Below are 13845 nucleotides of genomic sequence, written 5' to 3'. Positions count from 1 at the left end.
TCACACCCACTTTTTTAGGTCCCTTGGTAAACAGAGCTTAAGACATGGGGTCCAAACTAAGCATCACTGCCCAGAGGAAAGCGTCACTTCTCCATACTTGTAAATGCCCTCAAGGGCATCAGTGTTCTCAAAGCTTCCCTTAATCCTTTGAATTCAAATCAGTCTCTCTTGAGAAGCCTATCAACCTTGATGATGCTCTCTGCATCTCTTCACTGGTCTCAGTCTGACTCTATGAGTAGCTTTTTGCTCCTTGTGCAATATCACTTTCACTGACTTCAAGAAATCCTGCTTCTTTTGCAGAATTGGCAGCTGGACTCTTGTTATTAGTTCAGATTGTCTTTGTAGCACACTATCCAAAGAATCTCACAAATCAGTGACATCAAAAGACAAGATGGATTCAATGGACAGACAGAACAGCCATTGGTATTAAATGAGAAGGGTGTGTAAAGAGAAATTATCTGCTTAATGATTAGTTTATTATGATTTATGTTGGAATGATTTCTTAAACCCTTCACAATGTATACTTTGGTAAAGAAAGACATTTTTTTCTTTCACTGTTAACTTTTCCTATTCTTGATGAAGAGTTAATATGAACAAATGATTATAAGATGCAAGTGAAATCATTTTAATGGTTATTTGCTTAAAGAAAATATGCCTTCCTGGAACTGACATGAAACAAATAATTTTTATAATAAGTCTAAAAAGTAACAACAACAGTTTTGATATAAGCAGAGCTCTATCACTTTAAAATATTTAACTTTTCATTAAAGTATAACAACAACAGAAAGTATAACATACATACAAAAAAGTACACCTATTACTGTCAAATTTTAAAGTGCTCTTTTGACATGTTTACTTTATTTGAAAAGAATATTATTTTGTTATACTAATGACATATAGAAATACATTTGATTATATAAAGAAAGTGATTATAATTTTAAGATTGAAATATTCACTGATTTACAATCATTTAAATTTTCTCCCCATATTTTTATTATTTTCTTTATGTTGATTTCAATTTGGTCACAACAATTCTGAAATCAGGCTGCCCTAAGAACCCAGACCTTGAATGTCATTTTGTTTTGTTCTTCTCAAACTCAGAAGATCACCACGGGACTTTTTAAAAAGCAAAGGTTTGGGGGTCTCATCCCCAAGGATTCTGATTCATTACCATAATGATGGGGACAAGAACCTGTAGTTTGAAAGGTGGTCCAAGGGATTCTAATGATCATCCAGATTTGTCTGATTTAAATTCCTACCAAAGCAGGAGTCCCCTCTGTAATCCTGTAAAACAGAAGGTCATCCCACCTCTGTGAGAAACACATTCAATTTCAGTTAACTTCTAATTTAACAAAAATTTTTCTTCTGAATTCTGGAAATTGGCCTGTCTGTCTAACTGATCCTAGTTCTACTCATCATAGCCACATAAAACAAATCTAATCTCTCTTGAATATCTTTGTACAGTGCTTAAGAGTTTCTTTTCCTCCATTTATAAAATTGATTGTGTGTGTATATATATATATATATATATATTTTCCCTTATAAGCAGAGGAGGGTTCTATAATGTAGTATTAAATGAAAAAATAAGTAAACTGAAAACAGTTTCCTAAAAACATCATAATAAAGATCTTATTTAACCTGGATGCCCAGAGTACTTCCTCTCCATCACATTTACTAAGTATTTAATGTTTGCAGAAATCAGTATGTAGAACCCAATGCAAATTCTTTTTTTCCAATGACTTTTCAAAATTTAATTTCAATGACTTTTTAAAATTTTATTTTATTGTTTTGGCCATGCCACACAACATGTGGGATCTTAGTTCCTCAACCAGGGATGAAACCCGAGCCCCCTGCCTTGGAAGCAGAGAGTCTTAACCACTAGACCACCAGGGAAGTCCCAACACAAATTCTTTTAAATATAGAATTTTTAGGAAAACACTGGGAATTAAAAACATCTAGATATCTCAAGGTTAAAAAAAAAAAAAAAGACTATTAATCCCCAAGATCATTCTAGCTCCTAATATTTAAGGATACTCTCCATTCTGAATAAGGAAAAAAATCAAGCGGTTCTTAAGAATATTAGTCCTGTCAAGATCTATTAAAGATTAATGAGGTGAACCAATCAGTGTAAGTCAAGCGACTATGTCTTCATTAGGTTATAAAAAGGAAAACGAATTTGTGGGATTGTAAACAGACTACCTACATATCACCACCACTCATAACTATGCCAGGTGTCTATTCAGAACAGAGATAAGCCACCAGGGGAAAAGGCAATAAGTAACCAAGTCTGAATGAAGAACACGCCCAGTATCAAACAAAAGGAAGGCTCAACAGTAGCTGGCCTAAGGAAAAAAGGAAATACGCTCTTTAACTCACTGTTTTTTGATTACAGTTTTTCTGATCCACCTAAAAACTTTCCCCAAAATAGATGAATATTTCAGAAATATCCAATTTGGGTTCTAAATCCATTCTCTTATTCACAAATCTACACAGTGCAATTCTTTCCATGTTAACAGATAACTAGAAAAAAGAGGACTTCTAAAAAGCAATTTCCATCACACTAAACTTCTTAAACCTATAGTACAGAAATCAACTCACCTTTGGATTATCTTAGAGATACAAAAGGCTATCTTCCAGATTTTTTTGTGAAATTAATTATCTGCATAACTCAATTTTTTTTTAAGAATATGACAACTTAAAGTAAAAAATTATTTTGGTGGAAGCAATCCAAAACTGAGCTTTTGAGTGAAGACGTCTTCCTGCTTCAAACCAACAGAATATATAGATGGCTCATAATATTTTTAAGGCATTTAATGCCTTATGGTCAATTAAAATTAAATAAATACTAGGACAATCTAAGTCCAATATCCTTTCATTTTACTAATGTAATCACATCAACCAGAGAGAAAAACAAGTGCCTACCATATGGTCTTTCTGTAACAGAAAATAGCTGCATTTGATAACAGCATCTGTGCATCTCCATTCAGCACGGCCCATACTTAAATCAGCATGTTGTTAAATATAATAAGATGATGGGTCCCTTCACAAAGGAAAGAACAAAAGAAATTCAGTATCACGCTTGTATCAGATTCTGTGACCTAAAGAAATGAGGAAAGGGTTAGAGATTCTGTAAGCAAGGCACAAGGTCTTCATAAAATGTTTCCTTTGGAAGGACTGAATGCTACAAAACACCAACAATGTGTAGAGAGATCTTCTTAGACCTGGGCACCCAGCTCGGAGCTAGACATGACAGCTAGAGAGGGGTCCCACTCTATACCTCCAATTCTAGCCTTCTGTTGCTCCCACACTTCTTAATTCCAACAGGCTATACTTTTCACCCTAACTTGCAGTGTAAAGCTTCTGCTATACAATGGTGTTCCATCATTTAGATTCAGGTATATGAAGGAGCACACATTTCAAGTTAAGTAACAGTGTTATGTTATATTGTACTATCAGTAGCCTACAATGAATCTAGCTGACTTTAAAGAAGACATGTTTTCTTAAAAAATGTCTAAGTATTGTTTTGTGTAATGTGTATCCTTTTCAAAAAATGTCTAAGTATTATTTTAAGCAATGTAGCTTTGCTAGAAACCAGATTTTGACAAGACTGATAATATATTACCTATTTAAATCTGTAAATGCTATCTTTTTCATTGCAACTTTGGAATTAAAACAAAAAAGAGAAATTCCAAAAATAATACTATTCCAGTATACTCCCCACCCAGAATGAACAACTGTTAACATTTTGCCATCGTCAAAGTTGTGACCATTTTTAAAGTTGCAATGAAATGTTTATGACATCAAAAATATGAAAAGCATAAGGAGCATTCCTATACTGGCCAATTGTTTTAAAAAAGAAAACCTCAGACATACAGTTGGCCCATTGTATCTGAAGGTATTGCATCTGTGGATTCAATCAATGAACAAAGATATTCAGAAAAAAATTTTCCAGAAGGTTCTAAAAAGAAAACCTGAATGCGCTGCACACTGGCCACTATTTACATACCACTTACATTGTATGAGGTGCTATAAGTAATTGAGAGAGGATTTAAAGTATAAAGGAAGATGTTAAGGGCATATGCAAATACCACCCCATTTTATATAAGGAACCTGAGCATCCGAGGATTCTGGGGTCCACAGAGTAGGGGGTCCTAGAACCAATGCCCTGTGGATACAGAGGGATGACTGTATTTCCTTTTTATAGTTTTGCCACCCATCTGATTCCCCACCCATTAGTCTGTTAATTACCAGTATCTTACCTTAGCACAAATTACTTCACACATTTATACTACACACTGCCTTGGTTACTGTTACTTGGTTACCAGCTTCCCAAAGAAGAAAGATGTGAGCAGCCATCCTAATGGAAATGGAGGTCTGAGCAAGACCCTACATCTCACACTACACCTTGTTGTATAATCTAAATTAAGAATTCACATACTGCACACCTACATGTAAACTCAAGAACATTTTGGAAATTTTCCTTAAGTCTTCATTCATTCATTTGAAAAAATATTTGAGGCCTACAATGTGCTAGATTCCTTTCCAGGCACAAGAAAATACCAAGTGAACCAAACGAACTGTACTCTTAACACTTACATACATCATCTGTCCAGACCCATAAGCAAAATCAGAGGGACAAGCAGGTCAGATAGAGAGTAAGTGACAGGGAGGAAAAGTGAAGCGAGGAAGGAGGCAGGTGGTGTCATGGGGAGCAGGGAGGGGAGATTCTCCCTGAAGATGACTTCTGAGAAAATCTGGAGGAGACAAGGAAGCAGGCCCTGCAGACACCAGGGGACAATATTCCAAGGAGGCAGCACCCAGTGGGAAGGCTCTGGGGCACACCAAGATGGCAAGGGGGGGGTGAAGTGGGGAGCGTTCAGGAGGCAAGCTCAGGGAGGGCAGGGCAGGGTAGTCTGTCCAGGGCTCTCCAGGTGCTCTGAGAACCTTGCTTTTTCATCCTGAGAGAGATGAGAAGCCACTAGAAGAACCAGAACAAATGAGTGCCAGGACCTGACTTCTGAAAGGTCCATCAGATGACCGTGGGGACAGACCACAGGCAGGCGAGGTGGGCTAGGCTGAGGGGCCGGCGGCGGTCAGATCTGCATGAGAGGCACCAGAGAGAAAAAGAGGGAACAAAGATTGCTCTGGAGCCACTGGGCTGGGAGGGTGGGGCTGCTATTGCTTAAGATGAGGAAGACTGTGGACGGAGTCAAAGAGCAGATGGGGAAGCTGGGCACGGGGAGGGGCTGGAGAGGAGGAGGAATTTGGTTTGGGATGTGGCTTCTTAGCCCGCGAGTGGGCAGGTCAGTTGGATGGGGAACACAAATTCAAGGGCAAAGTCAAGGCCAAAGTCGGGGTGAACACACACACACAAAAATACCTGTATATATATGTATGTATATGAATGACCAGCTTATCCTTGATATTTAAAACTGTGAAACTGAGTCTGGAGAGAAGAAGAGAGGGTCAAATTGAGCCTTAAGGTATATGAAGACTTGACAGGTCAAGAGGCCAAGGAAACTTCCAGGACTGAGAAGGCGGGAACAGAGAGGCAGGAGGACCGTCAAGACAGTACAGTGTGCTGGGGTCTAAGATAACTGTTAATAAAAACTAAAGCCCTTTCCGCACATTCATTCATTATTTCAACACATTTACTGCGCACCTACTATGCACCACACACTAGAAACAAACATGGTCCCAGTTTTCATGGGACTTCAATCCAGGGGAATATATATAAATGAACTAGTAAGTGATCTTCCTGAGAAAGCTCAGGGTGTTGGAGGATAAGGCACTGGGGCCAACTAACCTGGTTTTGGAAGGTCAGGGAGGGCTTTCCTGAGGAAGTGATGTTGAAGAAAAGACCAGAATGAGAGTAAAACTCAGCCAGGGAAGGGTGGCAATGGAAGAGGGGAGAATGGAAGGAAACCTGGGAAAAAAACAGGATTTATAAGGACCTAAAAGGAAGACAGAGAGATTGTCATGCCCCTGGTTGTTGTACAGTCACTCAGTCATGTCCAACTCTTTGTGACCCTATGGACTGTAGCCCTCCAGATTCCTCTGTCCATGGGATTTCCCAAGCAAGAATACTGGGGTAGGCTGCTGTTTCCCCCTCCAGGGGATTTTCTCAACCCAGGGATCAAACCCACATCTCCTGCATTGGCAGGCAGGTTCTTTACCACTGAACCACCAGCCTTGGAGGGAACTGGAAATCATTCAGCACAGGAAGCACAGAGAGGTCACAGATGAGTAGAAGAAGGCAGGCCAGAAGTCCTTTAAGAATGTTCTCAGGAGTCTGAGCCTTCTTCCAAAGGCAGTGGGAAGCCAGAAAACTGTTTTAGGTCAGGGAATGCAATGATCCGCTTTCTATTTCAGGAGGAGTCCTCTGGCTACAGAGGCAGGTCAGAGCTGGAAGGGGGCAAGGCAGAGAGCCTGGGCCACTTGCTAGGAAGCCTGGTCGGTGATTCATCACCATCACCGAGATGCCGCTGACCTGAGCTCAGGGAGTGGCAGCAGGACCTGGAATGTAGACTCAACAAGACTTTGACAGGAGGGAGGAGGAGAGAGAGGGGTCAGAGTTGGTAGGCTGGGTTTTGGGTTGGATAGATAACCAGCAGGGCTAGTCCTTGAAAGAAGGAAGTCAGGGAGAGGGCAGGATATTGGTTAGAGTAGAATCTGTTGAATTTCAAAAGCATGCAGCCTATCTCCCAAAAAAGCTTTTGGGTAAATAGGCAATTGGCTATCTAGGTCTAGAGAGTAGCCATATAATCTGAGATAGAGTTGTAAACTAGGAATCACAGGCATGTAGATTAATGCCCTGGAAGAGTGTAAAATGAAACCCAGGGAGACAGAAAAGAAGAGTGGAAAGACCGGGCTCCAGTAAAAACCAACAGGCAAGAGGCAGCAGAGGAAGAAGCAGCCTAAAGAGAGAGAGAAAGAGAGATGGACAGAGGGAGAGCCTGAGAAGGAACGGGGAAGCCTGGGATAAAAGTAAAGTGTACAGTGTTTCAGAAAGAAGAGCAAAAGGGCAAATTTTTACATGAATGAGTTCCTGCCAAGAAAATGCCTTATTTTATTATTTAAATACTGTTCCAAAACCAACTAACAAACAGTTCTCATCAGCTTACAGTACCTTTTCGTCACAGAATCCTCTTAGTCTAGGTGAAGAAGCAAGACATAAAATGAACTAAGTTAATTTGCATGAGTAAATAAGATTGTTCTAATAATGGACAGTGAAAGTGCTACACATTTGGACAACCCCGCAGACTAGACATTAAAAATGAAGTAACTGTTAGAAATGGGGACACCAATATGACCTAGAGAGCTTTGCCTATAAAGAAAAAGAAAGAGAAAAAAGTAAGTTGAGCCATAAAGAAGAAACGCTATGTGATATTTAAAAAAAAACAAAAGGTAATACCACAGAGGATTCAGGAGTCTATACAAAGTGATTTTGTGAGTAAAGTTATTCAAGGCTAGGTATCACAGATCAGCCTACACATATGTCTGCACAACACACACACACACACACCCCCCAAAGAAACCCTTATCTGGCTTAGAGTGAATGAATTTTGAAATACAGATCTTTAGATGTTCAAATACATCTCTCTTGACATCTATGCTATCCTTATTGTATTGGATGTTGGATATATTTTATTAAAGTGTCACAATTCTTTATTGGAAAAGGATTGTTTGTTATTTGTTTGTTCTTTACCTTTTCAATATACTCTTGGGGGGAGGGGGTGATGCCTACACTTATCCACATAGCAACACAATTAAATTCTAAACATTTAAGATAAACAAGAAACTTCTGTTTTTCAACAAAGCAACAGACCTTACTCATAGCAGGTAGAGTTAGTCAATTAGATAAGGCATAAGACAGGGACTCCTTTAATTCCCTATATTGATTTCTCCTGTGCTGGAAAGTTAATTTTTGGCTAATACCATTAATATTAAGATATATACTCTCATTTCTTGGTTAAGTAAAAACACACACAAATTTATTATTCAAATATACGTGCCTATTGTTTTTTTCTTTGTTAGTTTTTTAGCTAGTGATTTTTAAAATTTTAAAAAGAATAGCAGTACTGCTCCAGAATGTAATTCTTCTAACAAAATTAAGCACAAAAATTAAGTGTGGTATTCGAAAACCTAAATATCTATCAGCCCAAAGTTGATACCCAAAGTATTTCAATGGCAACTCTCTTTTTATCAAATATTCACAAAATTTAATATGCACGGGAGTATAAGAGACAACAGACAATAATTATACAAATTCCCCCCCATCCTGAGATTTTAAAATGTTTTCTGACAACACAGAGCCCCTTTATATCTGCTTCCATATAGAATCTAAACAAACTATCTGCCTATTGTTTAAAAAGCCAAACAACACCTGAGTGTAATATCAAACTACTGTATACAGTCTCTAAATGAGCAAAATACAGACAATACAGTATTTCCTTGGCTCTCAAACTAGAAATACTATGGTTACATCAGCAGTAAGGTCTAAATGAAAACAAATTTCACCACCCTTAAAAGATATATAACTGTCATTGTTAATAAAACCCAAGTTTGCAACTGGAAACTGCCTTCTAGCCAAGGACAAGATGTGTCTATTACAAATTCTTGGTTTCTGGGACATCCTTTAAATGACAAAAAAAAAAATCAAATAACATTAGTTCTTGCAAATATAATGCAAAATAGCATGCTAATTAAAGTCTTCAGGAGTCAATGACAAATAAGGCTTCAGGACCACAGTACCTATCATTATGGAGCAACAATACACATTAAGCAATCACTAGGCCTTCCAAAAGGCGTTATTATGGTTCACCATGATCAGAGGATTGTGGTGTTATACTTAATCACATTTTTACCTGGAAGCAGGTGTTTGCAGGTGTCGAAAAGTAAAACACTGTTTCTAACTGTAAACCTATACTGTAGTCCTAATCAACTGTATAGTAATGGCACACTGATCTAGCTCACTGTGATTTCTGTATAAACTTTCTAATCCAGTACGAGGTCAGCTGCATGAAGCAAGCTCCTCTGCTGCTTTACCAGCAAAAACGTAACTTGAGTCATTTTTATCAAAATGCCAAACTCACACACTTAGAATTAGACCCAGTTTCAATGACCAGGAAGTTAAAATGTAACACAAGGCACAAAATAAACCATGAGAGTGATGTCTCACTGGGAGATGTAATTATTATCTAAAGTAATTGTCAACCTTTCCAGAAAAACATAGGCATCTCAAAAGCAAAGCCTAAAGGAACCTAATTACAGAAACCATCAATAACAAAGTAAACACAAAGAAGCCATTATAGAAAAAAAAACACCAAAAATAAGGAGGAAAAAAGACAAGAGAGGCAAGAGAGCATAGGGGTGCCATCAGTACACGGCTTTTCTATTTCTGTCCTGCCTGCTCAAAAAATTTCAGGAAGCCTGGTGTAAAATCTTCTGGGCCCTTCGGAAGACGCTGGTATGAAGGCAGTACGAGCCACCTGACGGCTCAGGCTGACACTCACAGGACTTCTACGCAGTGAAAGGAAGGGCATAAACAGAACAGGGAAGGCAGGAGATTTTTAAGGCAGTTGGAATGACAGTTCTATTACGCCGTTTTCCAAAGCTGTGCCTAAACCGTCCAAGGGAAAAGACTTGTTTTTCTACCCAAAGCAGAGATTCACAGCAACAGCAAGCAGGCAGGACCGGCATCAGTGTCAGAGAGAGAAAGTGGTCAAGGAGCAACAAGGATTCCAGCTGCCCTCTCTCAATCTCCAGCGGGAACCCTGGATACAGACATGAAATATACAAAGCCAACCCCTGTCCAGCCCTACATCAAAACTACCAGAGGGTGGGGAGTGGAGGAAAACAAGCTGGTGGTATTCCTAGTTACCTAAAAATGGAGAATTCTGTGGTCTGAGATGATCAAAATAGGGACACTTCAAAGTAAGGAAAATGCCCTTGCAAAAGAAACAAAACCGGGCAAGGTTTCACCTCCCTACGAGTCAGGCTGGGACGCTCCCACCATTCAGCCCAAAGCCCCAAAAGCCGATCGATCTTCTTAGACCCCCAAGGCAGCTGACCCTCGCCCCCCACTGGCAGGACAGACACCTCAAAGACACAAGCCACACAGCTGGGCAGGGATGTCAGCTCTGCGCTTACCTCACAGGTGGGGGACCGGCAGGCCTTGAGCTTGGTGTCACCATCTCCCTCAGGCAGACCAGTCCGACGTGTGGCCATCATTTCATTTCAAATTACAAAGAAGGGACCAACCCTTGGGAGTCCACATTGGGAGGGAAATGCCACCATGCACCAAGAAGGTAAGAATTCCACACCAGGTTCCGAGAGGGTGCAGGGTTGCTGAGACAAATGAAGGTTTCAATGAAGCGCCGCCTTTCAAATGCCCTGATGATGATTTCTTCCGACTTCAACGGCCTTCACCGTCTTCGTCCATTTCTCCAGACGTAAAAAACAAAGACCAGTCTCCTGGGCAGCTAGTGAGGCCAACTGCAGAAAGCGGTCCCCTTCGTTCCTAGCGCTCCTCCCAAGCCCGAGAGCAATGCTAGCGCGTCGTGAAGGCTCTCCCAAAGAGATCTTTCCTAAAGAGGGAAAAGTTAAAGGACATGAACTTTCTCCAGACGCTGACCTTGGCCTTGCCCACGCGTCTACTCCAAGCTCGCCCTTCCAACACTTGGAAAGATAATTCGGTCCATGATGATGAATCAAAAGATCAAATAATCTTCCCATACAAAATAAGAAAGAAAGGGAGGGGAAATCTTTAAATCAAGGGGGAAATAAGAAACATCAGAACGGCACGATGGTTACCTCAAACACGCTCGGACTTTGTGCAGCCGTCAAGAAAAAAAACATTCCCCTTTGAAGTGCATTTAAATTCATGTATTTTCTGGGCAAATGAGAGGGAGCTTATGTTCTTCTGCATCACCCGGATAAGAAGACTTTACAGAAGTTTTGTCCCCACGAGGCTAAAATGGGAGAATACTTTTTCAAAAACACGCCTTGCTCCCCGCCACCTCCCCAGCTCCCTAAAATAAAAACAAAAAATCAGGCTCGGATGCTGCCAGCGGCTCTGCCGGCGTTTCCAGGCGGCCTGGAGGACTTGGGGCGCCCGCCCTCCGCCCTCCGCCCCGACCGGCCGGTGTCCCCGAGGAGGCGGCTGTTTTCCTTGGCCCGCGGCGGGGCTGGGCGGGGACGGCGCGGGGCCGGGCGGGGAGGTGTGCGCAGCGGCGGGAGGGAGTCCCTCTCCGGGGCATTATTCCGGAGCCACAGAAATGAAGCCGCAGCCCCAGCAACTTTTATTTAGTTGCCGCGCCCCAAACTACGCCTCGACACGATCGTCCCGTTTCCCCGGGGCAGCCTAGGGGAAAAAAAAATTTTTTTTTTTTTTTTTTGAAAAAGAAAACCACCACCCACCTACCACTATTTCCTCCGCCCCTTCCAGAGGCGGATCGGGGAGCGCGATCTCCCGGGAAGGGCGGCCCAAATATGTACTTTCAAAAACGAGTGGGGAGACCCGAAGGAAAAGCCAAAAACGAGGGAGCTCACCCTCCGCGCCCCGCCTGGCCCGGCTTCCAAGGGGCGGCGGCGAGCGGCGGGGACGCGGGCCGGGCGCCGGGCCCAGCCGGGGCGCGCTAGGCCGCAGGCTCGGTTAATATTCATGAGCGCACGGGAGGCGCCCCTCCTCCACGGCCGGCCGGCGGGACCCCGGCGCCCGCCGCCGGCCTTTGTGCCCTTCCCTCCTCCCGCCAGCCCTCCCTCGCTCCGCACACGCGGGCGCGGCCCCTCCGCCCCCGCCGGGCTCCCGCCACCACTCTCTCCGGCCCCGCGCCAGCGCCGGGTGGGGTGGCCCGGGGTGGCGGGAAGGGAGGGAGCCCGCGGCGAGCCGGCTCTCCCTCTCCACCCGCCTACCGGCGCTGCGCCCTGTCCGCCGAGGCGGAAAGTCAAGCAGACACGCACCGGAGCAAGCGCGCCGAGTAGATCCGCACCGGGCCCGGCTGGTCCCCTGGACGGCGCGCCCCGTACGCCTGGCGCACAGAGGACCGAGCGGGAGGACGAGCCGGCGCTACCAACCGCCGCCGCGCTCCGAGGCCGCCGCCCCCGGCCGACCGCTCCCAGACACCGCCGCGACCTGCCCCGGCCGGCCCCGGGCTCTCGGCCGCCGCGGGAGGGCGTGGGGCGGGGCGGCGGCCGCCGGACTCTCCCCTCGCCTCGCCGGGCCGGGCCGGGGCCGCGCTCGGGCGCCCGCGATCGCCAAGTGACAGAACTGCTCCGCTCCGCAGCCGCGCCGAGCTGTTTCCCGGGGGCGGATTTCTCGCTTCTTCCTCCCTGGATCCACCTCCTCCCACTCCACCTCCTTCCCCTCCCCTCCCCAGGGGAGGCTCTGGGGCTGAATATTTTCTGTCTTGAATAATATGGTCCCGGGAACTGACGCTGAAGCAGGGGGATTAGCCTGGGGCGGGGGTCGGTGGGGGTGCTCGCCAACCCCCTCCCAATGTACGTCGGGACCTACAAGCCCTCACCCGCCCCCAACACCTCCCCAAAAACCAAACACAGAAAACCCTCCCCGCCTTCTCCAATCTCCCGAGCGCTGAGCGGGAGCGGCCAGGAACCTGGGCTTCCACTGGGAAGGGACCCTGTGCTCGGCGTCAGAGCCGGGGAAGGGGGGAGGATTCTACGGCTACTCAGAATTGGGGGGGGGTGTCAGGGATCGCGGGTCCCAGACTGCGGGGTACGCGTCCGGGTGAGTTTTTGCCCCTGTCTGCAGCGGGAGGGGTGCGATATGGGACTTCAAGATAAGGGAGTGTCCTTTCAACGCCCGACTGCAAAAGAGCTTCTCTTTAAGGAGGCTGGGGGCTCGCAGCGAAGCGTTATTCATTCAATCCTTTGCCCTTTTCATATCTTCAGGGCAGCTGAACAATTCGGCGCGGCTAGCGGAACTGGGAGGGAAGGTGGCGGCGCTTCTCCGCCCCGCAGGTCACAGCGGCGCGGGGCCGGGAGCCCCACAGCTGCCCCTCCCCGCCAGATCCCGGGGCTTAGCCCCAGACCCCTGGCGGCTCGCTCCGCCCCGCCGCGCTTCACAACATCTCCCGCTGCAAATGGCCCAATCGGAGGACGCGATGATAGAACACCAACCAATCAGGGGCTGCTGACTCAGGCTTCCCTCCACCCTTTGCCCCGCCCCCGCTAGGAAAGCCACAGCCCCTAGGTCTCCCCTTCCCACCCCGCCCCGCTCCGGGGTGGTGGCTCGAAGCTCCAGTCCTCGCCCGGCTGCAGTGGAGGAGCGGGCCGCGGCGGCGGGGTTTGTCACCTTGTCACCCTCATCTTCGCCTCCTCCCAGACACGCCTCTCCTCCCTTTCCCAGTCCTCCTGCTGATGCTGTTGAGGGGCATTTTATCTTCACGAGGGCGGGGAACTACCAGCTTTTGTGTCTGATCAGCCGCCACCACCCTCCTGAGGGAGAAAAAAAAGAACAAAACCAAGAAGCTTTGGGGTCTGCGTACCTTTTCCTTCTTTTTTTTTTTAACCACAGTCTCCCCATAAGATTTAGAGACAGTTCCCCGCTCCACCCACCCCGCTGTCCACACCCAGCTCGCAGTCCCGAGCCTCCGGTCCTGTTTTTTATGTTGAGAAAAAAATCCAAAACCACTCTCAGGAGCCTGAAAACCTGTGCTGTAGTTTTTTAGACCTTCCTAAGACTGGAAGGTGCCAAACATTAGAATATACAGCTAAGTCCTTCGCCTTAATTAGAGGAAGGATTCATTTTTATATGGCCATGAAATTTGCATGGTCTAGACAGCCCCTGACAAAACTAGTCAGCTAATAACAAAGAAAAAAAAG

At 45.0% G+C, this 13845-nt stretch overlaps 1 protein-coding gene across 1 annotated transcript in view; it reads right to left on the bottom strand.

Moving 5' to 3' along the window:
- The window catches only part of ARHGAP21 (Rho GTPase activating protein 21), a 136405-nt gene extending 124087 nt beyond the window's left edge, over positions 1–12318 (bottom strand). The window contains 2 exon segments of the mRNA XM_070381951.1: positions 10153–10589; positions 11965–12318. Coding sequence (XP_070238052.1) covers positions 10153–10233 — 81 coding nt within the window. The 5' untranslated portion in view covers positions 10234–10589; positions 11965–12318.
- Between the last annotated feature and the right edge of the window lie 1527 nt (positions 12319–13845).

The sequence above is a fragment of the Bos mutus genome, chromosome 13 (assembly GCF_027580195.1).
Source record: "Bos mutus isolate GX-2022 chromosome 13, NWIPB_WYAK_1.1, whole genome shotgun sequence".
In the NCBI taxonomy this organism is placed as follows: domain Eukaryota; kingdom Metazoa; phylum Chordata; class Mammalia; order Artiodactyla; family Bovidae; genus Bos; species Bos mutus.
Note: the sequence above shows the minus strand (reverse complement) of the source record. Positions and strands in the feature narration are given on the sequence as shown.